A 23,577-nucleotide genomic window follows, 5' to 3' on the forward strand; every position below is an offset into this window, starting at 1 on the left:
TGAAAATCTGTTTAGTGTAGCCACCTTCATTAATGATCTTAGCTAGATCTTCTGGATAACTTGCTGTAGCTTGTACATCAGCACTCGCTGCTTCGCCTTGTACTTCGATGTTAAACCTCATGAAGCAACCTCTGCTAGCTTCATATTTTTCTTCTGCAACTTCTTCACATCTCTCAGCCTTCATAGAACTGAAGAGAGTTAGGGCCTTGCTCTGGATTAGACTTTGGCTTATGGGAATGTTGTGGCTGGTTTGACCTTCTATCCAGACCACTCAGACTTTCTCCATGTCAGCAATAGGGCTGTTTTACTTTCTTATCATTTGTGTGTTCACTGGAGTAGCACTTTTAATTTCCTTCCAGACCTTTTCCTTTTCATTCACAGCTTGGCTAACTGGCACAAGAGGTCTAGCTTTCGGCCTGTCTCGGCTTAAGGCGTTGCCTTCCTCACTAAGCTTAATCATTTCTAGCTTTTGACTTAAAGTGAGAGACTCTTCCTTTCACTTGAACACTTAGAGGTCATTGTAGGGTTACCAATAGGCCTAATTTCAATATTACTGTGTCTCAGGGAATTGGGATGCCCGAGCAGGGGATGGGGGAAATGGCTAGTCAGTGGAGCAGTTAGTACACACACAACATTTATTAAGCCCATCATCTTATATGGGCGTGGTTCATGGTGCCCCCAAACAATTACAAGAGTAACATCAAACACTACTGATCACAGATCACCACCACAAATATAATAATAAACAAGTTTGAAATACTATGAGAATTACCAAAATGTGACACAGAGACAGGAGGCGAGAGGATGTTGTTGGAAAAATGACACCAATAGACTTGCTCGATGCAAGGTTGCCATAAACCTTCAACTTCTAAAAATCGCAGTATCTGTGATGTGCATTAAAGTGCAATAATACGAGGTATGCCTGTCTAGGTACACCAATTAAGAGCCACTCCAGAATTAGACCTGGGCTGCAATCTGGGCTACTACTTACTATGCGATTGACCCAGTGTCTTTATCTGAAAAATGAGGCCACCTGGTTCACTGAGTTGTGGAGGATTAAAGCAAGATAATGTAGCATGAAAAGCATTTGTTTAGGAGTACACCTGGAGTGTAGCCAAGAGTCTATTCTCATTACTTACATCTTGGCCTTTCACAGGGTCAAAATTCCAATACTCAGCAAACCCTGGCCTCTTGTAAATGTGTTCAACCTGAATTCTGAAAGTAATTACTCAATTGCTGTGGTGATGTTGGGGAGGTATTTCTCAATGCAAACTTCCCTTTCGGTTAACACAGATGGGAAAACACAATAAGCACCCAATGTACCACTGGGTGGCAGTTTATATAAATGTTCAATGGAAATTAAGACTTTGATAGTGAAAGACTCAACACTATAGCCTTCTTCTAGAGACTCAAATGAATCTATTTGTGCGTTTCTAAACAGTTGCTTCCAGTGGTGGTTCTCAGCCCTGGCTGGGTATCAAAATCACCTGGTAGAAGTTTAAAAAACTTAAGATTCATCACAGATTGCAGCATCACATCCCATGGATGGGCTGGGGGCATCTGTATAAATAACAAACAAGGGTAAAAACAAAAGCAAAGCCACAACTCTGATGCCTAGTCAGGGACAAGGACAAATGTAACAACCGCCTACTCAGGAAGAAGACGGCCGTGGAGAGGAAGAGGAGAGCTTCAGTGTGGTCCTGTTTTATTTGGGACGGAAAACATAATAGGAGGGCTCTAACGGTGAACTCAGAAAAAAAATTAAGGTCACGTCTGCTGGTTATGTTCAATTGCGGTTTGTTTATACATTTCATCAACGGTGATTGCAAATGAAACTTTTGACCCTCTCTGTTATAGCAGAAAAGTGTTTTTTATGAAGGGAGGTGATTCTCAAAACTAATTGACTCAAGCAGAAACACTGGTTTTCCTGGAATAATGTTTATTTAAAGTTACATTTCAGAGTAAACCAATCTTCAGGCGGGCATGCAGCTTATATTGGCTACTGCAGTACATCCAGAAATTTTTATAAAATCTTTCTGATATAATATAAATTACTAAAGCACTACCGATAGGCACCAGTATTACATACAATCTTCAGATATTTTCAGAAGTTAAAACTATGTATTAGTTGATACTTAAAATGTTAAGGCCCCCTGACAAAATAACTGAATGGGTAAGAACTTGACAAAATGAGATGCCTGTCTCAATGATCTGTTGCCAGCATATTCATTAAAATTTCAGATTCTAAACGACATGATCCAGCCATAGTCCAGAGGCCTCGTGACGATGGTTGTATTAGGTTGCAAATCACCCTTTCCGCAGGAAAGGGCAGATTTCAAGATGGCAACTGCTGTGTCATCATTTTCTTGCTAAGGACTGTATCAGAAATCCTTCAGAAAACCCTGCCCTAAATGCGCTTTGTTTTCCCACTGCAGTTTTCTTTCTCTCCATTAGATGGCAGTAACACACCACCGTTTTCTTTCTATAGGGTCAGAAATTAAGGAGAATAAATTAAGGTTCACTGCAGGCCAAGTTTCTCTAAGTCCAAGTTAATGGGGGTACAAAAATTGGAGACAACAATAAAGAAGAGTGATTCTAAAGAGATCATAAGGCCAAAATAGTGCTGGTTACAGAAAATAAGAAAGAGACAACGAATGAATGAGACGTGAGAAAGGTATCAAATAAATTCTGCTAAATATTAAAAGGATGAGGAGAGAAGGGAAATGAAATATACCCCTAGACTGAAGGAAAAATGAGCCATTAACCTTTGACTAAAAAAGGACATTTTAATAGAATAGAAACGCTACTCTCATTTAAAAAGCAACTTGAAGAATGTCTCAGATGCTCAGTCGTTCTTCTGAATTAAGTATTAAGATTTATTCACTAACAGTGGCCGTTAACAGACTAATGACATAGTCAAATGACCCAATTAATAACTTAGGATTATTTTCCTACCTATCTCAAAATCTTCTGGCTGTCCCTACGGATCATCTGCCCACCTCCCCGTCCTCTGGCAGAGGCCGATAAATGAGTAACAATTCCGCCAAGCATGGAGACTTTGAACAGATAAGAATAAAGGCTCTTTTTATATATGATTCTTAAGAAAGTACTTTGGATAACTAAAAAGGACACTTCCATCCTCAGAACAGAACAGGCATATCAGCATTTACCTTTCTGTACATATATTACCATTTCTCCATTATTTTATTCCTACTTATTTAAATACACCAACTCCAGTGGTTGAAATCCATCCTGATAGAAACAGCTATGGTAGCAAAATAAATAGAAGTGTCCCTTTACTCTCCGTTCTTATAGGCCTGAAATGAGCCAATGAAATAAACTCATAACCTGGAACAGAGCATTTTTTTAAAAGGAGGTGTGATAAAGGGGAAGGAACAGCTGTAGGAAGCTCCATGGATGCTAAAGTTCAAGGCAAATGAGTACAAATTTGCTAGAAGACATTATTCTCTCCAGAAAGAATCAGAAAATATTCTGGGAGACTGAATGAATTCCAAAGAATTACGACTACAGGAAAATACTTGTATCAAGACAAAAATGACAAAAAGCACAAGCATTCAGAGCTCAGAGAGGAGACATGTCAAGAGGGCTTCAGATCAGCTGGCCCTGGAGGCTTAACAAGGAAGCCATTAGGGAAACCCTGCTGGGCCTAATTGTTTTTAGAACATATGGTACTTTGTGCCACCACCCAGCTGTGAATTCCCTGGCTTTTGTCAGCTTGTGTCACAACCTGAAGAAAAGAGTAGCTTACCCCCCTTCTACGAATTTACTATATTTCTTCTTATTATAACCTCCTGTACAATTGTGAAGGAACTGGACCATATATAAACTCCACATCTCCACTTTTAATTATATAAAGAAAACAGCATGACTGTCACAGAAAAACAATATAGAGGAAGCACAATACTGAGCCTATGATAGAAGCTCAATAAATACTTAATGTATCAGGTCTGCTTTCAAAATGTTATTTCATTATTACATTCATCACAGTTGCTGGGTATGGGCCAAAAATCATTTAGTGCACAAAGAAAAAGTTTACAAAGCTTTCAGCATTTATTAAAATTAGGGTGACTGCTGTATTTCCTTTGTAGAATACGTTTAAGTAAAAAATAAGGTTTCATTTCTAGAATGTTGAACTGAAAATAAGTTTAACAGAATGAATTATTTGTATATGGAAGATAATAAATATTTGTTTAATGGAACTGGAACTACAAATGCTAAAAATTAAAAAAAAAATCTCGTACTAAAGATATAGTACGTAAACCAATACATTAAAAAATTCTATCAGTACTTAAAAAACAGAACGTTCTTGATTAATAAAATCTTTGACATCCAGTGAGGAAAAGTTCCTTTCAAAGTTTTAAAAACAAAGATCACACGACTCTTTGGCTACAATCTTAACTGAATAAAGAAGCGAATATTTACTAATCTCTAAATCATAATAGTAAAATGATAACTAATAACTAGAAGGATATGTTTTCCTAAAAATTAACCGAATCAACATTTCTTTTGTGTATTTAACATTAGTTACAAAAGTTAACTTTTCATTGATGACAGTCAGCACATTTGCATCTGGACCAGTTTCAAGAACCAAATTACAAACCCCAGAATACAGAAACATCTGCTCAGTTGTAATTATAGAGCCACTCACTGTAGCCTTCTCACAGTATGCCATTCCCACAGTTTTTTTTTTCACAGTAAGTACATTGGCGATACAAGTTCACAATAAATCATAATGGTACTATGAATATTATTTTAATATCTTTAAGCAGTAGTAGATAGAGAAAATGCCAGTCTTTTAAAATATTTTTATACGGTGCCAGCCGGTCTGCTTTGTACAGCATGAGAGAAACTTTGCAGGTTTTAGAGACCCAGTTCACACAATCATATCCTAGAGTTTATGTGTGTGTGTATATATATATATATATATATATATATATATATATATATATATATATATATATATATGTGCTGCGTGGCTTGTGGGATCTTAGTTCCCCAACCAGGGATTGAACCCCGGGCCCTGGGCAGTGAGATGTGGAGTTCTAACCACTGGACCGCCAGGGAACTCCCTATATATATATATTTTTAAGTTACTCTAAAATACAAAGTGAATCCAATTTTAGGGATAAAAATTAAAAATGGCTCCAATAACTAAAATGAGCAAAGGTGAAACAAAATATATCAGAAGTTCTGTATAATTATTCAATAAGAAAAGAGCTGTTGAGCTTTGTAAATTTTCAGATTTGTTAAAAATCAGAAATGAAATCTTCGTTGTGTATTTTATTCTGTAATTCAGAATAATGGTAATGCTGCCAATGCTTAATTATGTTGGTGATTCTTAAATCAGAGGCATCTTCCTTCTTATTTATGCTTATATTACTGATTTGCTGAAAAAGTCCACAGAAATTGAGAAAACACAAACTTTCTTAATAATCCTTTTGCCAGACCCTACAGTTGTGTATTTTTATGGACTCCGGAGCTGAACTAGGACCCTCCAGAGAGAAATATAGCTTTCTCCAAAGTGCCCACTATTTACTTATTTTCCACTGTTTGTGCTTTTCCCCCAAGAAGGGGTCCCGTATTACATGCTCTTTGGGTCCACATGATCATTTTTTGTTGTCTTATGTAAAAGCCAAGTGCATTTTTGTTGGTTTGTTTGGAGACCAGGTATTCCACGGAACAACTAGCACATTTTTGGAGAATCTTAATATTTTTGGACTCCTGACTTACCTTTCCTGAGGGTCACGCCCCGAATAGAGCACCCTACTCCAGGACTGGAGGCAACTGGTAAATTATGGTTTCTCATTGTAGAACTACTTAGCAAGGAGAAAAGGGACAGGTCAGTAACCAAGTGTCATGGAATGGATTCAAGGCCGAAGACTTTTGGACTCCTAAATGAAGCGTCCCGCTTCCTCCAAAATATCATGGTGCAGTCCAGCCTTGTCCCCTGAGATACTGGTTGGGTGCTGATGCCCTCCTAGGTGTGAGAGGCCCCGCTGGGGCTTTTGGTGGCTGAACCTTAGTGCAGCTTGCTGTGCACCGGGTAGAGCAAGGTCATATGTTCCGCCCCCTTGAAAGGCAGCTTCTCGTTGGAGTAATAGTGTACCACTTCCGGGATGCTGTCAAAGACAGCACTCGTCTGATTCAGGGTGTACTTGTTGTCTTTGGTCTGAGCCACTATGATGTGGACACATCCTTGACTAGTCCTGGAACAAAACCAAAATTGAGGAGAAGACATGAATGAGTGAGCAGAGGGATCCCTCCCCACTGAAAACAATCTCAGCCAGATCCACAGGCGAACAGGTTCCCATCCATTCCTGGAACTGTGATATTCAAACAGAAATGCAGTCAGCACTCCAGTGAAGCTCTCAGAAGCTTCACAGCCCTCAGCTAAATGTGTCGCATCCCTTGGGTTGTTTATCCTTCATACACACAAGTCATCAGGCACCGGACCAAAAGGAAAAAAAAATGGCCAGTCCCTCCTGGCCCCCAAATTGCCAAACTAGTGCTTAAACCCAAGTATGAGACCACGAAGGTGAGGTTTAAACTCACCCTCTTTGTCATGGCTAAAAGGACATGTGTAAGGTTTCCTCCCCAAAGAACACATTAAGAATAATAATAATAATAAAACTGTTTCCTTCCTCCCCCCACGGCCAACCCAATCTGGAAAGACTGTTCCTGGTTGTGTATAATGACAGCTGGCACCGAAGGCTCAAAGATCTAATCCACGAGCACCAGTCTCAGGAACACAGCAAAGCTATTCCTGGTATTGTGTATCTGGTGGCCTATCCCGTTTTCTGAGCCATGCTGCTCCCCCCGACAACCTCTTATCCCCTCCAGTCTGATTGTTTCAGCTGCAGGGGCTCAGCTTCCTCAGGAAGGAAATGCTGTTAGGGCTCTTGACAATGATCCTCCAATATAGCACCACTGAACTCGCAAGAGCAAGGAGAATTTCCATGACACCAGCTCCACCAGGCCTACCAGGCCAAAATGAATGTTCTGTGTACAACTGGGCAGGGGAGTCATTGCAAGGCAGTGTTTCCTTTTTCATCAAAAGAAACTAGTACCAAAATTGCAGCTGGCATTTTGACAATCAAGGGATCGGATTTATTAAAGTCCCAAACACTAGGGAATAAAAGAACCACTGAACTATCCTGTTAGAAATTATTTTTTTTATCAAGAATTATTTCTCTGCTGAGAGGACCTACTTTAGATCACGTAATGTAAGGCAGAAAGTGATCAATGTACAACAGTAATAAAATAGGACTCTCTTTATCATAAGAGGTATTGGGACATTTACCCAATACCAATTCGGTATTCTTTTTTTGTTTTTGGCCAAGCCATGCGGCTTGCAGGAACTTAGTTCCTCAACCAGGGATTGAACCTGGGGCCACACGTCAGTGAAAGTGCTGAGTCCTAACCACTGGACCGCCAGGGAATTCCCCCAATTTTGCATTCTAATCAGAGCATGTCTTACTCTGTTGTCCAAGCAAATGTATCTTATTTTCTGACAGTACATACCCCTGTGAACCACCTTCAAAGTATAGCTTTTTTGCCTGGTCATCTACCCATGATAGGAAAGTCTCCTCTCCTGCATCTGGACAGGGAGGCTACGATACTCACTTTAGTGCAATGGAGTACCTACTGGTCCCTGACTCGCTGTTTCGAACCAGGTACCCAGCTTCTTTGCAGGGTTGTAGTCGACTCTCAGCCTCAGCACGGGTGATGGCACCATGATACCAACTGAAAAATGGGGCAGGGGGAGAAATCACGAGCATCAAGATACCAGTCCAGACAGGGCATCATTCCATAAAGCATTATTTGAAATGAACTTCGAGTGAAAGCTCAAGAGCTGGACTAGATCCTGCTTCCCATTCAAAATAGACAAAATGAGATGTGGGTAATCCTGGATCACAAAACCTATCAATCACCTAAGAGGGAGTTAACAGGGCTAGTGTCATTTTAAAAGTTTTCACTCTATGCGGAGGAATGGAATTTGAGATCAGGTTCTGGGGATGCAGTGCATTCTCTACTCTGCACACATGCACTGGGCTTTGAAAATGGGTTTTCACTAATAAGTCCCACCCAGACAAGTATTCAGCACCAAAAAGAATCATGTAAAATGGTCCAGTGTGCCCCGACCAAGTTCCTGGTCATTGTGTGTTACACGTATCTGTGGAGGAGACTCACGGCTGCTTCTCCAGTGGCAGGGCTGGGTCCACTCTTTCCCCCTCACTGTGGTCAGAGAGGGTTGGCTTCAAGATCTTCTGGGTCCAACTCTTCTGTCGGTGGTGTTGCCTCACTGTCTCCTCCTTGACGGAAGGTCGCTCAGAGCCTTCAAACTGAACTGGAAGGAAGGCTCCATTTAACATCAGAGGCCACTGAGGTGACCCATGTAAACTTCAAAGAAAAGACCTTGTCTGCCTCATCTTAGGAAAGAAGCTTTTCCCCCTCTTTAATTTGAGCTAAAATACATTGCAAGGGACTTCCCTGGTGATGCAGTGGCTAAGAATCCGCCTGCCGATGCAGGGGACACAGGTTGGAGCCCTGGTCCGGGAAGATCCCACATGCCGTGGAGCAACTAAGCCCTCGTGCCACAACTACTTAGCCTGCGCTCTAGAGCCTGTGAGCCACAACTACTGAGCCCTCGTGCCACAACTACTGGAGTCCACACTCCTAGAGCCCGTGCTCTGCAACAAGAGAAAGTCATTGCGATGAGAAACCCGCGCACTGCCATGAAGAGTAGCCCCAGCTCACCACAACTAGAGGAAGTCCGCGTGTAACAACGGAGACCCAACGCAACCAAAAATAAATAAATAAAATAAATTAATAAAAAAAAATACTGCAAAAGGCCCTGGGATAGCTGAGCTCCTGCTGTCTTTGATGTCTGATCATACTGTTAGCATCCACATGCAGCCACTTTTTCTGCAAGATATTTATTAATGTGGAACAGTTTTAGATTATGAGAGGAAACCACTTTAGTATATTTCAGCATGTTCTTTTTTTTTTTTTAAAGATTTTTTCAATGTGGACCATTTTTAAAGTCTTTATTGAATTTTTTATAATATTGCTTCTGTTTTATGTTTTGTTTCTTCTTGGCCATGAGGCATGTAGGAGCTTAGCTCCCCGATCAGGGATAGAACCCGTACCCCCTGCACTGGAAGGGAAGTCTTAACCTCTGGACCACCAGGGAAGTCCCTTCAGCATGCACTTATAAAAAACTCTTCGTTTTGGTATATTTAGAATAAAAGACTAAACAGAGTTACAGGTAATCACTCCCTGCAAGAGTGCATATCATTTTTTGACACCAAATGAAGTTTTCACTATGAAATAATAAAGAGAAAAATCAACTCAGAAAAAAACTACTAATAGTGCCTTAAAGATGCTATGACATCTAGGTTGGATAGAAGATAAAGAGATAAAATGAGCAGCATCTAGCACTGTAGCAGGTGCCCAGCAGAGATTTGTGGAAAACAATTCTAAAATAAGACAAAAACTGATTTGGGGGTGGGGGAGGGAAGCATTGGGAGTTTGGGATTAGCAGATACAAACTATTATATATAGGATAAACAACAAGGTCTTACTGTATAGCACAGGGAACTATATTCAATATCCTGTGATAAACCATAATGGAAAAGAATATGAAAAAGAATATATATATGTATAACTGAATCACTTTGCTGTACAGCAGAAATTAACACAACATTGTAAATCAACTATACTTCAATAAAATTATATAAAAAATTAAAGCACACAAACAGAAAACCTGACTCAAATGTTTGCTATCAAACAAACTACCTTTTCTATTCACCCTTTACGTTGACTATACTTTTTGTTTGTTTGGCTGTGTGGCCTAAGGATCTTACTTAGTTCCCTGACTAGGGATCGAACCCGTGCCCCCTGCAGTGGAAACACAGCATCTTAACGACTGGACCGCCAGGGAATTCCCTACACTGACTACACTTTTAATCAAAAACATAGCTTTACTGTTAGAGGGAAAAGATAGCCCTAACTTTTAAAATCATAGGCAAAAGAAATTCGGTGGCCAGGGAGAAGCAGGAGGGAGAATTACCTTTAATAACTATTGACAATCTACTTATCAACTTCCTCTTAAGTTATTAAAAAAAGTTCATACTTGAAGAATTGATTCCTTTAGGAGGATTTTTGACAGGAAAAAAAAAGCTAGCTTCCTCCAGCTTTCCAACCACCTCTCCTCTAATCCATTTGATCCACTACTGGCATCTTATAAACAGGGATTTTAACAGGTTTGAAGAGTAGCACCAAGTAAGAGTTAGAAAAAGCTGCTCTCAATTTGATAGCTTTGGTGGTGATTAGATAAGGTTTTTCAATAGTGACTTAAGGCATTTCCAAAATAGTCGCATACTGCCAAGATAAAGGAAAATAAAGATACCCAGAAGGATACAGGATACATGCAACATTAAGGGCTCGTCTTCAGTCCTGGTCTTCCAACCATAGCCAAATTCTCGTTTCCCCATATCAGATTTCTTGGGAAAAGAGGCTTGCAGTTGAGGAACATAAAGAAAAGAGCCTTGGCTGCAAAGCCCCGGCTGCGGCTGGCGGGGTTTTCCATCAGGGAAGCAGAAAGCAGGAGGGAGCGGGGGGGCGCGGACCCAGCCCTCACCCGACAGCGCCCGCACGATCTGCTCCTTCTTCCACTCCCAGGGCTGCTCGTACTCAGCCGCGGGCCTCTCGTCGTCCTGGGGCAGCCGCGCCTTCCGCTCCGGCCCCTCGGCGCGCGGGCCGCCTTCAGCCGCCGGCTCGTAGGGCGTGTCGTACAGCTGCGGCGGCTTTCCCAGCAGCTCCTTGGAACTCCGTCTCTTGGCCAGCGCCTCGGGCTTCGTGCCGTTCTCCCCTGGCTCACAGGGGCTGTCGAGCAGCTGAAGAGCCTTCACCAGAGGGTCTTTGGAACCTCGTCGTCTGATTTCTGAAAAACACACACCATTCACAATACTGTTGAAGAAAAGGTGTCACGGAAGCCCAGTGATGAACCCAGTTACCACTGCACCCCCAACCGACAGGTCTGTCTGGTTGAAGGTGGCCTAGAACGCCTGGATTGTTCCTTACTGGGCTGATGGCTGCCCAGCTGGGGGAAGGGCCCTACGACTTCTTCCCGCCAGTTGCCTGAGCCAGATAATAGGATCAAGCCAGATAATAGGATCAAGTCCAACGATTAGGGGATCACAACTGAAGACAGGCCTGCCTCTGGGGCCGCGCGCGTGCAGTTTGGAGAAGTGGCCTCAAGGCAACCTGCTCCACAACTCCCGGTCCCCCTGTCTCCTCTTGAGTGTGGTTCACCTTCAAAGCGTTTACATCTTGTTAGGAAGCTGTGATCAAAGTATGTTCATAAAAATTGAGTGTTTACTATATTCAAGCACTGGGCCATCACGTACACTGAGGTAAGATCTTTATGTGCGTCAGACAGAGTTCTTGACTTCTAGGCGGTTTCGACGTAGTGACATATTCACAAATAATACTTAACGGGCTAACAACGACAGAATAAATAAAAGTAAAAGGAGTTGGGGGAAAAACAACAAAAATAATATCTCAAGAGTTAACATTTAGCCATAGTGTACTATGCATTATGCATTTTTCTAAGTGCACTGTAATTTTCACAACCGCCCTATGAGATAGGTTCTATTAGTTCCCTATATAACAGAAGAGAAAACTGAAGCACAAAGAGTTTAAGGAAATTGCCCAAACCAGTAAGTGCAAAGCCTGGATTCAAAAGCAGGAAGTTGGGCTCTAGAAGCCATACTCTTAGCCACCACACTTGGACTGACTCCAAGTGGAAGAGAAATGGAAGATGCATTGACTTTGATAGAGAAGGTCATTTCCAGTGGAGGAAGCTGCATGAGTGAAGATATGGAGGTGGGAACCAGAAAGGGCTTGTTCCCATCAGGGGGAATCGAGAGAGAAGTTCAAAGGACAGAGGCCAAGAGAGGAGAGGGGTAGCGGGAGAAGAAGCTGGAAAAGTAGGCAGGACAGGCACCAAAGTGCAGAAGTTTTAAAAGCCAGAATTAAAAAGTTTATATTGTGGAGAACCATTGCTAGTTTTTAAACAGGTAATAATAATTATATTTGTGATTTGCTGGAAGATAACTCCAACACAGTGTACAGGATAGAATAAAGGTATGGTCTGAACGGAGGCACAGAAATGGATGCAAAAAACCGGATGCAAATCAACCAACCACCAGCTAACCAGCCGGCCAGCCACAGTGGGAAGGAAGCAGCAGCGTCTGGGGACTGACCAGCTTGGGGCCCAGAGGCCTTGGCAGGTAGAGTCAGCGATGACTAGAGTCTCTGACAACCAGAGCTGGTGATATAGGCCGACAGAAGCATCATGCTGTGGTTCCTCTAAATGCCCATGAGGAAGCCTTCAATCCGTCCACCCGGTCACAATGAAGGAGGACTTTTCTAACACAAACACCTCACCTCATCACTTAACACCCAATAAGTTCTCAAATGTCCACTTACAAAGTGCAAACTGCTCAGCATGGCATGGGACACCTTCTGTGGTCACATCACTGCTTCCCTCTCCAATTTCTTCTCTCAATACCACCCTATCCCTGAACCCCTTAAAATCCAATTCTTTGTTCCAACCAAACGGAACTTCTGAAGTTCCCTGCACACTGCACTGTCTTATACCCACCAGTGTTCTGGTGATCTGCCAATCCTTTGGAGTCTAGCCTAGCATCTCCTCCTCCTTCCTGCCTACCTTCTCCTCCAGTGCCCCATGTCCCCCAGGTGCCACCGCTTTGCCAACCCACTCTCACCTTACATCTCTCTCAGTGTATGGATTTATTTGTTGATGTGTCTGTATTTCCAATTTGGTGGAGACTGCCAGGCCAGGGACCCCCATGTCTTGTTTGACTTTGTAGGAAACAGTTGTGCTAAATAATGGTTGGATGGATGGATGGGAGGAGAGAGGGAGGGGAAGGAGCTCTAGAACTTCTCCAGGCAGGTGACAGACAGTATGGACCTGGAGCTTGGCAGAGAGATGAAGGTCAGAGGTACATGTCAAGGAGTTACTCACAAATGGATCATTGTTGGCATTGTGAGAATGAAAGCCATCGCCAGAGAAAAGGAGGCTGATTGAAAAGGAAAGAGGATCAAAGGCAAAATCTGGGACTTCTTCAGTTAAGGGTGGTTGGAAGAAGAGATGCCACCAAAGAAGACTGAGAGGGAATGGTCAGGTAAGGAGGAAGAGGATCAGGAGACTTACAGTGCCACAGAAATGAAGGAAAGTGAGACTTTCTCCAGGCAACTGAAAATGGGCATGGTGACACTCCATAGAGAAGGATCACTGACTCCATAAGACTTCTACAACAAGGAAAGGATACATTCTAGGGAAAAGTTATTAAAATCAGGACACTAAAGTCAAAGGGGCAGAATTTATTTGTAGGATGAGGTTCTAACTCTGCTGGATAGGGCCCCTTACTGCAGCTGGCTCCAATCCTATAAAACTGCAGTTCCAGTGCATTAGAATCACCTGGGGGAGCTTTAACAAATACTCATGGCTGGGTCCCATCACCACAGGTCCTGACTGAATTGAGCTGGGGTAGAGCCTGGGAGTCAGAGTTGCAAAAGCTCCCCCAGGTGATTCTAATAAGAAGCTAAGCCCGAGAAGCACTCCCACAACACCTGGGTCCCCACAGTCCCCATCCCAGTTCCTCCTGCCCTCCAGAGCTAATCTTATCATTGCTAGCCCCAGCCCAAGGAAAAGGGTCCTCCTACTATCAAAAACTTCCACATCCGAATGTGAGAGTTAGAAGGACTATTCCCCATCCCCAGGCCAGGAAGGTGCCTGGGGTTATTTGAGGTCTCCTGCATCTCTGGTTCAAGCCTCTTGACTTTCAATCGACAGTTTTTTTTCTTCATGGCTTATTCTAGATGGAGTTATGGAAAACAAGAAACAAAAAACTCACTCTGCTCTTGGTTCAATTAAGATAAGCCTGGAATTTATGAAAAAGAACTTTTCTACAGAACTAGGAAAGAGGAAAGAGAAAACACAAAGGAGTTCAAAGGACTAATTCAGAATTTTAAAGTTTCTGATCAAAACCTAAGTTTACCCTCAGACTGGCATAGGCTGGGGAAACCTTTCCTAAGGTCCTTGCTTCAATTCTGTCCCAGTCGAACAAAATAGAAAAAGGCTTGGCTCCAACCTTAAGATAGAAGGAGTCCTGCTCACAGGAAATTTCAATGAGTTTGTGTTAGAATGATGTACAGTGATTAGACTCTTGAGTTCTTATTACACATGTATTTGGGTTTTTACTTTTGAGATGAGGCAGCACTTGTATTCCTTCTATTTCATTTTATTAATTTTTTTTTGGCTGCACTGCGTGGCATATGGGATCCTCGCTCCCCAACCAGGGATTGAACCCGTGCCCCCTGCAGTGGAAGTGCAGATTCTTAACCACTGGACCACCAGGGAAGTCCCAAATATATGATTGTTTCTTTTCTTTATTTTTGGCCACACCACGTGTCTTGTGGGATTTTAGGTGCCCGGACCAGGAATCGAACCCAGGCCCTCCGCAGTGAGGGCGCGGAGCCCTAACCACTGGACCGCCAGGGAATTCAGTATTCCTTCTATTTTAGATAGTCACTGCACACTTAGAGCTCTGGGAAAAACACTGGAAAGTCTACAGCTGAGAATGTTCCTTCCCAGGATGATCCTGGGATTGGGCAAAATCTGCAGAGTATGATCATCTTTTTAAACAATGTTCAATTACGGGGAAAAATAGGGCTTGAGCGCAGGGCCTATCTGCCCCTTCAAGGGGAGTAACCTTCCAGTCCCTTCCAGCACCTGGCTGCCCCCAACCTGAGGCGCCATAGAAACAGAAACAATTGCGGGGGCTGCAAGCCGACCCTTCCTGCAGGGAGAATAGCCCCTGACGTGCAGAGCTGGCTCCGAGAGGAAACGAGCCTGAGAAGGAGGAAATGGCTAGAGGAAGCTACGCCCTGGCTCTGCCGATAGAGGCCATTTACCACGGCAGACAACAGAATACAGCCAACGGGCTGCAGATAAACACCCATCTCACCAAGGGCTGAACTGAGGCCTGACCTGCACCAGTTCGTATCTGCAACTGGTTGCCGTGAAACATAATACTGGCCGAAAATTTTCCCTTCTCAATTCCCAGCTCTCACTGTACCTAAGTATGCCATCTATATTTTAAAACATCAGCAGAAGACTAAGACTTTCTCTTGCTAAATTAATTCTAGTTAGCAATTAATATTCCCCTATACTTGTTCAGAATTCTCTTTGAAAATGGAATTCTCTCTCCAGAGTGTCTAAATAATTGTGATATTTTTCACATATGCATGTACCAGGCGTGTTACACCTGCAGCTCAGTGGGGCCTCATCATAATGCAGCAAGAGATGTGTTGGCCCATTTTCACAGGTGAAAAGACTGAGGCTGTGTAGTAGTCAGCAGGGGAGCCATTCACTACTAGCTCCAGAGCCCATGCCTTCTCTATCATATCTTACTTTATGCCTCAAAGATTTCATGTAGAATGCTAGTTACAATTTCTGTAATGTACATTTTCCCTTAATCCATTCCATGTATTCAAAACATCAAACTTAGAGTCTCATAAGGCTCTATGTTTCTCTTAGAATCAGCAATAGGGATTTTTTACCAATGTTTAAATTTTGATTTAAAATTAATATTCTCCTGTCGAACAAATCTAAATATCTGAACAAAAGCAGATATAATTCAGAAGTCCTGAAACTTAAGTTTAACAAGCAAAATATAGACAAAGTAAATAAATCAAAAAGTCTTCTGTTTCTATTTTTTCCATCATGGATAATTTTTTAAATGGAGACTGAAAAAATGAGGTTCTCCTTTAGACTTGACTATCTACACCAACCAATAAAACCATTTGGAGGCAACAATAAAAATTTAAAAACAATCTGTGACTGGAGCTTGGTAACTAAAACCAAAGGGTGTTGGATGACCTGGTATCCCCCCTCTCCAGCTGCATAACTTGGACATGTTATTGAATCTTTCTGAACCTTGGTTTCCTCATCTGTAAAACAGAGCCTTCTAACACCCACTACACAGGCTGGTAGGATTTAGTGGGGTAATGTGGCAACTTGGCACCTAGTAGACGCTCGACTTGTGTGATACCAGCTGCAGAAGGAATTATCATGCTGAATGCTGGCTCATCTTAGGGAACTTCTAAAGATCCTCCCAATGCTAACGTTTTAATCTGGTGGCGAAAACTTATCATGCTAAATTAAGTAGAATGTTTCTGCTAATTATTTAGCTAAAATGTTCCTGCAAATCTAACAGAACAACAACAGGTTTAAACTAATATTGCCTTGTACTGACTATCATATCTTTATTAACAATCCTTTGGAGAAATCTAAGTGAGCATTTATTCATAAATTTAAAAATCCTTAGCTTTTAAAAGTTAAGAGCAAAGTTTTGGGCAGGGGGGAATCCAGGGAGCCTGGGTCCCCTAAGCCTTGGCCATAGGAAAGTAATAAATGCCTCAATTTCTGTTCCTTCCTCTGTTCCCTGAGGCAGACGGTGATTCTTATTCTCCTCTTCATGGCTAAGTGCTAAGTGACATATTTTCCGCTCTGTTAGGTCTGTTTGCCCCTTGGGTTGTGAGGTTCATAAGGACATGGGTCCTGTACATCTTGTTGCCTGGATGCCCAGAGCCCAGCACAGGGCCGGGTGCATGGTAAAGAAATGCCTAGGAAATATCTGATGGTTGTTACAAAATACCATCATGAACAGTGTTCTATACATCCAAGATATTGTTGAAATCAGGCATGTTACTTCCACTTCAGAGGTATTAAAAAGGCAGTACTGGGAATTCCCTGGTGGTCCAGTGGTTAGGATGCCACGCTCTCACTGCTGAGGGCCCGGGTTCAATCCCTGGTCGGGGAACTAAGATCCCACAAGCTGCGTGGCATGGCCAAAAAACAAAACAAAACAAAACAACACACCCAAAAAGGCAGTACAGAAGTTGGGTGCTCCACAGTTAAATCATATTCTTCAGAACCCTCTCTATCTCCTGCTGAAATAAACAAAATCCCTAACATTTCTCAAGAAATGTGAGACATTTCTGAGCTTGGACTTGACAACCAAGCCCACAGGGAGCAAACTGGACAGAAAAAAGTAAAAGGTTTAAAAAAAAAAAAAACCCACCCAGCAGCAAATCTTTTATTCCCAGCTTCCGATAAACCCACTTCCTGTTATTCTGTCCAGCTGTGTAACCTATGCGTAGAATAAGAGGTATATTCTCTTATACCTTTGTGATATATATTTTTTATATATATAAAGCACATAAATATATATCACAAAGCACAAAGAAGGTACTTTGTGATATATATTTTAAATGAAGGACTTTTTAAATTCACCAATATTTTTTAAAAGAGCAAAGGAAAAAAAGCTAGTAATTCTTAAATGTTAGTAATTTAAATTTTTAAGAAATTTGAATTTATCCTCCAATTGAATACATTAGTTTTGTATTACTAAGTAAATTTATTCAGATAAACTGTTTAAAACAGAGCCTGGAACTTAATAAATGTTCAAATATTAAATGCTAGCTACTACTATTATTACATTTATTTCGTATTGGACACTTTGACTTTTTAAATTTTTAAATTTTATTTATTTATTTTTTGGGGAAAAGCAACAAGTTACATACCAACTTTTGACTTTTAAATACAACTTTCCTTGTGAGTCTGAGTGGAAAGGTGCCTTGCTTATATGTCAAGTTTAAACTTTTTCATACATCATTTCACAGGTCCTGAGGCAGCTTGGTGTAGAAAGCAGACCACCCAGTCTGGAGTGGGAAGATCTGGGTTCCAATTCCTGCTCTGTCTCTTGAAGAGTCTTATGAACATAGGAGAGTCAGAATCTCTTTGATCTTATTTTCTACCCTGTAACAAGGGGGTAGTATGAGGGTCCCCTAGTTTCAGGGTTTTGTGGTGGTTATATGGGGGGAGAAAAAGACATTCACTTTTAAAAAGCAAAGCACTTTCCCTATTATCAGTGTGGCTCCACAAAAACAAAAAACAAAAAACCTGAGATAATATAGATAAACTACTTACTCCAATTAAAGAGAAAGAGAGGAATGAAAACCAAAGGACAAAGAAAGGTGAATCAAAACAAAACATTAATTTTTTGCTTTTTTAGAAAATCTTTTCCCTCAGTTTTATGTAAAAGAAAATCTTTCCTCCTATTCCTTTCAAGCCTCTGATATTTTTTAAAATTCTGACTAAGTTCATTTTCACTTCCTTTCATTCACAGATTTCATTAGAGGTCACAGTCCAGTGACCTTCAGGGTCACAGCCTGGTCAGGGTACACCCTTCCCAAATGTGATGCCTTATCTCTGTAAGCAGAGAGCAGGAAACAGAGCAGTGCTTTCCTGCTGCAGCTCAGTCTCACTCTGAAGCCTGTCTTGACCCTTCCAGGGTGCTGCAGTTACCCTCATGCTCAACTCTTCTCAGACTATGCTTATGGAGCCTGAGCTTACAGCTTTTCCATCTGTTTTTAAACAGAAGAGACAAAGTCTTTAATGTGTGACCAATTATTCCTTTCCCAGGCGTGAAACCCACGATGTTCAAACAAGGCTCCCTTGAGTCAGCACTTAGAAACTGCATTTTTTCATTACAGATTAAAGAATGTTTTAAGGAAAATTAGGTGAATAGATAACTTACTCTAAAATTGCACAAATAAATCTAAATAATTAGTTTTTAAAGTATTGTTTACACCAACTTAAGAGAATTATGAATAAAAGGGAAAAGTGTGACACAAAAAATGACAGTGATTGCTCAACTCACAAGTTGGAATTATTCCAACTTGAAAAGTCACAAGAGTAGTCAACTTTGGTTTTAGGAGGTTTGCCTTGAGTGGTTTGGCTCATGTCAGTGATTCATACTCATTCCTTAGTAATTAAATTTTTTTCCTCCAATATCGTAAAGCTTGTTGAGAAATCAATCTTCTACTATAAAACAGAGGATCACATCATGTCTGCAACTTTTTTTTTTTTTTTGCGGTACGCAGGCCTCTCACTGTTGTGGCCTCTCCCGTTGCAGAGCATAGGCTCCGGACGCGCAGGCTCAGCGGCCATGGCTCACGGGCCTAGCCGCTCCGCGGCATGTGGGATCTTCCCGGACCGGGGCACGAACCCGTGTCCCCTGCATCGGCAGGCGGACTCTCAACCACTGCGCCACCAGGGAAGCCCTCTGCAACTTTTAACAACTTAAAGTACTTTAAGTATGTGTTAGTCCCTTGGTACAGATTTATGACTCCCATTATGGATGTCAAAGCTTTGAAAGTGGCCAAAAAGTGTATTTAAATAATCTTAAAACTGAAGATCACATTCTGAGCAGATCTGCAAATTCACAAGTGTCATTTTGCATAGAATTAGTAAAACTTTAAAGACTCCCACAAATTCTAAAACTGAAGGACAGAAAACCATTAGGGATGTTAACCAGATATTTTGACTTTAGTTTTGAGTCTAATTTCTGTTTCTTCCACTCAGCAGGATCTGGTATAGTCCCTTCTCCCCTCTTCCCAAAATACACACTGGTGATTATTTTTACTACGTTCTGAGTGAGTGTGAGATTTCAGTCTGTATAAAGCAGCTCCTGGTTACAAACCTGTTATCATTTGCTGTGCATCATAGGGTTCCATGTATCCATCATTCTCCCCTACTCTTTCTGCATCCCTTTGGCCTTTCGTCCGTTTAGCATCATAAGGGTCAGCGTAGTCTTCTAAAATGATGACCTGTAAAAGAACCAGACAGGGGAGTTGCTAAGGACTGTCATATACCAGAGTGACAATGGTATCAAAAAGACTGCTAAAAAACCTGCAGACCCAAAAAGAGGTCAAAATTTCCAACCAGTTCTGAAGAGCTTCTGCACTTGATTACACTATTATCCACCCAGTTGGACAAACATCTGGTTTATTTTGGTAGTATAATTGATTGGCAACAATCCATCTAAATTCTCCTGCTTATCCCCAAGGCTCTTTTCACCTCCCTCTCTCTCCCCAAGCAATAAGGCATTTGCTGGTTAAAGTGTAGCAGGGATGGATGGCGGAAGGTGGAAGATGTCTATGGCTTTAGAGCACAAAAAAATGAACTGGTCTACTACATTTTCCATGATTTTGTTTTTTTTAATGTCAACCAGTTGAGCAATATAGTCATGGTTAAGTCAGCCCATCACCCACTGATACTGAACACCCACCAGCACTGGCTAGGCACTGAGAGGGAATAAAATAAGACCAAGACTTACTTTTTGTCCTCAAGGAATTTGTAACAGCTCTAAAGAGGCAGGCTTCATAATAAGCCTAAGAAATAGGTCAGAGCTGAAGAGTATTGTGGGAGTTCTAGGTTCAATAATTTATAGGCAGACTGATTCTCATAGACTACGATCAGATAGAGTTTTGATCCGTATTTGCTACAGAAAGCATCCATCCTTCCAAAAATAGAAAAGTGCCTGGGAAGGTGGTGTGAGTGCAATAGTTCTGTTCTGCAGCAGCTGGGTGACAATGTGGGCGCTTAGGGAGCCTGAGCTTGACAGGTGCTTCTCAGGGAGGAAGAGTTTTATGGGGAAAAAAGATATATTCATTTTTAAAGCACAGCACTTTCCCTATTGTCAACGTGGCTCCACAAATAAACAGCTAGGATAGTATAGATAAACTACTTATTCCAGTTAAAGAGAGAGAGAGGAATAAAAACCAAAGGTGAATCAAAATTAAGGGAGGAAGCCCCAGGCCTTGGTACAATCTCTGATTACATACTCCAAAGAGTTCACGGAGAAGCACCACTGGAGCTGGCAGAAGAATCCAGCTAAACAGGGAGAAGTGAGGAGGAGGGGACAGCCTGGATGAGAGTCCTCTTCCTGGGAGGAGATGGCCTAAGAAATTTTAGACATCTAGAAGCGACGACCAATAACCGGGCAATCACTGCAGAGGACTGTGATTACCATTCACTCCCTCACTCCATTCTTCTTGCCTGAACATGTGTACTGCATCCCCAAGGTACAGCGAGGAACACGAAGCATGATACTCAGTGCTTGGCTGCAAGGTGCTTATGATCTAGTTAAACACATGGAGAGACCACTGACTAATGTCTGGACGAGCTGATCAGCTTTCCATGGCTCTCCTGGCAGTGTCTGGCAGGGGGGTAGGTACGCTGTAAATACTTGTGGACAGAATAAGTGGAGGAATGAATAGAAGTGCCAATGCAGACACACGTGGTATGTGCTACCACTCCTGACTCCATCCGGGTGGGCCACATGTTTGAAGACTGGGCAAGAGAAAATTAAAGTTCTCATGACAGGGAAGTGATCGGCTGGGCTGGAGTCTGAAAGCTGGGTGTAAGCTCTTCTCTCTCTCCTTCACACGGAACAGCAGACTTAAAAACAAACGAACGGGGACTCCCCTGGTGGTCCAGGGGTAAAGATTCCACCTTACAATGCAGGGGACAGGGTTTCGATCACTGGTCGGGGAACTAAGATCCCACGTGCGGGGCTACTGAGCTCTCGCGCCTCAAACTACAGAGCCCACGTGCTCTAGAGCCTGCGCACCACAACTAGAGAAGAGAAAACCTCCTGCACGCCACAACTAGAGAGAAGCCTGAGCACTGCAACTAAGACCCGACGCAGCCAAAAAAAATAAGAAACAAACAAAACCCCAACTCATCTCTGTAAGAATGAGTGGGTCTCTTCACATGTTCACACTCCTTTTCTTAACTGTCTCACATTGGACAGCACCCAGAAAACCTCCAGTGTGTAAGAAGCAGGAAACACCTTCTGTCCTGATCTGTAATTTCCCTTCAGGGCATTTCCTTGTCCTATTCTGTAGCCTCCGCAGTCCTTAGAGCCCTGTGCCCCTTATCCTATATGGCTCCTGCACAGTGAATGTTCATGGGATGAATGAAAGAGGGCTGTAATCTCGTGCTGCTAGTGAAGGTCTGAGAAACCCTTTACTAGGTTGAAGTGCAAAGAACGATGGCGCTTCCAAAAAGCAGAGAAGGGGGGGCAGCTGAAATCAGTACTTAAAACAGTTTAGAGGTTACCATTCCTTAAGCTCAAGAAGGATAAAATTTACACACAAATCTAGCTTTGCAATTCCCCTGGATTTCTAAATTAAAATAAACCACATCTACAAGGGGATCACATTTAACAAAGCACCCAACTGTCTCATTCACTTATTCTTCTAAACTGATAAAATTAAATGGGAAGTACATTTCTGCCAAGTTCCCCAACGCCAGAATGAGAATTTTTCAAGATTAAAAAAAACCAAAATCTATTTTAAATGGTCACTTAGGAGTCAAACGTTAGAGGGGGTAAATACATCCTCACCTTCTCTGAGGTATAAAGAACCCTAGAGTTTAGCGGGTTCACGATGCTCCCTTCCCACTGCTCCGCTTCAGTAGGGGAGAGGTGGTCCAAGGGAGGTTGTATTCTTACCGTGTCTTGCTGCTTAATAATCTTGCCCTTGTCCAGTTCGGGTCCCAGGGAGGAAGGCGAAGAGGACGCGGAGGAAGAGCTGCTGTTGCTACTGCTGCTGCTACTACTGCTGCTGGGGTAGTTGCTCTTCCCATTCTTCTCCTGAGTATCCACCTTGATGAGCCTGTTGATGTAGGTGCTGCAGCCTGAGCTCTTGGCCGCGCCCCGGTGGGGCTCCTCCTCGGTGGCCCGGGAGTTCTTGCGGCCCTTGCCCGCGGCGGCCTGAATCAGACCCTGCAGGCTGTCTCGGGACAGTCGGCTATCCTTGGGGGGGCCGACCCCGGCCCGGCTGCTCCCCAGCTCGGCCGCCGAGTTCTTTCGGCCCTTGCCCGGGGCGGGCCCCGCGCCGCCCGCCTCCGAGTTCTTGCGCAATTTGCCGCCTCCCCCGCCGCCGGGCTTGGCCCGCTCCGACACTGTCTTCAGGTTCAGGGGGAACTCCTTGAACCACTTGGCCGCCATGAGGGGGGCCCGGCCGGCGCGGCTCAGGAGCGTCGTGGCCGCGGAGCAGGCGAACGAGGAGGCCCAGCTTAGACACGGAGAAGCGCCAGGGGCCGGGGGCCACTGCATTCCCCGGGGCTGGGGCGCTAGAGGCCGCGGCGAGGCCCCGCGACGGCTGCTCCGCTCGTCCCGGGCCGGCCGTCGCCTACACCCCGCAGGGTGGGGCCCCTATGGCCCGGGGAGGGGTGTTCGGGGCGCCGAGCGGGCGGGCGCGAGCCGCCGCTCCGGACACGGACGGCGACAGGCACGACGCACCGGGGCCCCGCCCGAGCTCGTCTTCAGCGCCTGCACGGCCGGGGGCTACGCGGGTCTCCGGGGGCGGCGGGCGCCGGGGGCTTCCCCTGCGTTTTCCTCCCGAAGTGGGAGAGGCCGGGCCCACGGAAGCCCGGGGACAGCCCTGCCCACACTCCCGGGGACCAGGGGAGACGAAGCGGAGGCGGCGGGAGTGTCCCCGGCGCCGCGACGGACGGTGGGCCGCCAGCGGGCAGCCCGCCCTCTCCGCGCGCCCCTCCCCTCCGAGGCTGGCGCCTCCCCGCCCGCCACCTCCCGCCCAGATCCGGGG

General features: G+C 43.5%; 2 protein-coding genes across 2 annotated transcripts in view; one reads left to right on the forward strand and one right to left on the reverse strand.

Annotated features, from left to right (window-relative positions):
• IL6R (interleukin 6 receptor) overlaps positions 1-18,993 on the forward strand; it is a 75,791-nt gene extending 56,798 nt beyond the window's left edge. The window contains exon 11 of the mRNA XM_067727969.1: positions 17,800-18,993. Coding sequence (XP_067584070.1) covers positions 17,800-17,806 — 7 coding nt within the window. The 3' untranslated portion in view covers positions 17,807-18,993. The remainder of the gene's footprint in view (positions 1-17,799) is intronic.
• Positions 1,923-23,528, reverse strand: SHE (Src homology 2 domain containing E). The gene is made up of 6 exons (XM_067727964.1): positions 22,479-23,528; positions 19,662-19,788; positions 10,664-10,966; positions 8,212-8,368; positions 7,645-7,764; positions 1,923-6,227 (listed from the first exon to the last, which is right to left on the reverse strand). Exons 1-6 carry the CDS (start codon positions 23,082-23,084, stop codon positions 6,041-6,043), a joined length of 1,500 nt encoding a protein of 499 aa, XP_067584065.1. The 5' UTR covers positions 23,085-23,528; the 3' UTR covers positions 1,923-6,040.
• Positions 23,529-23,577: the final 49 nt, after the last annotated feature.

The sequence above is a fragment of the Pseudorca crassidens genome, chromosome 2 (genome assembly GCF_039906515.1).
Source record: "Pseudorca crassidens isolate mPseCra1 chromosome 2, mPseCra1.hap1, whole genome shotgun sequence".
Classification (NCBI taxonomy): domain Eukaryota; kingdom Metazoa; phylum Chordata; class Mammalia; order Artiodactyla; family Delphinidae; genus Pseudorca; species Pseudorca crassidens.

Coding starts and splice junctions, on each gene's coding strand:
- SHE (XM_067727964.1), bottom strand. CDS start 23,084: ATGCAGTGGCCCCCGGCCCCTGGCGCTTCTCCGTGTCTAAGCTGGGCC. Junction 10,967..19,661: donor TGCACAGCAAATGATAACAG/GTTTGTAACCAG, acceptor TGTGTTTTTCAG/AAATCAGACGACGAGGTTCC. Junction 6,228..7,644: donor AGGTACTCCATTGCACTAAA/GTGAGTATCGTA, acceptor GTTTTGTTCCAG/GACTAGTCAAGGATGTGTCC.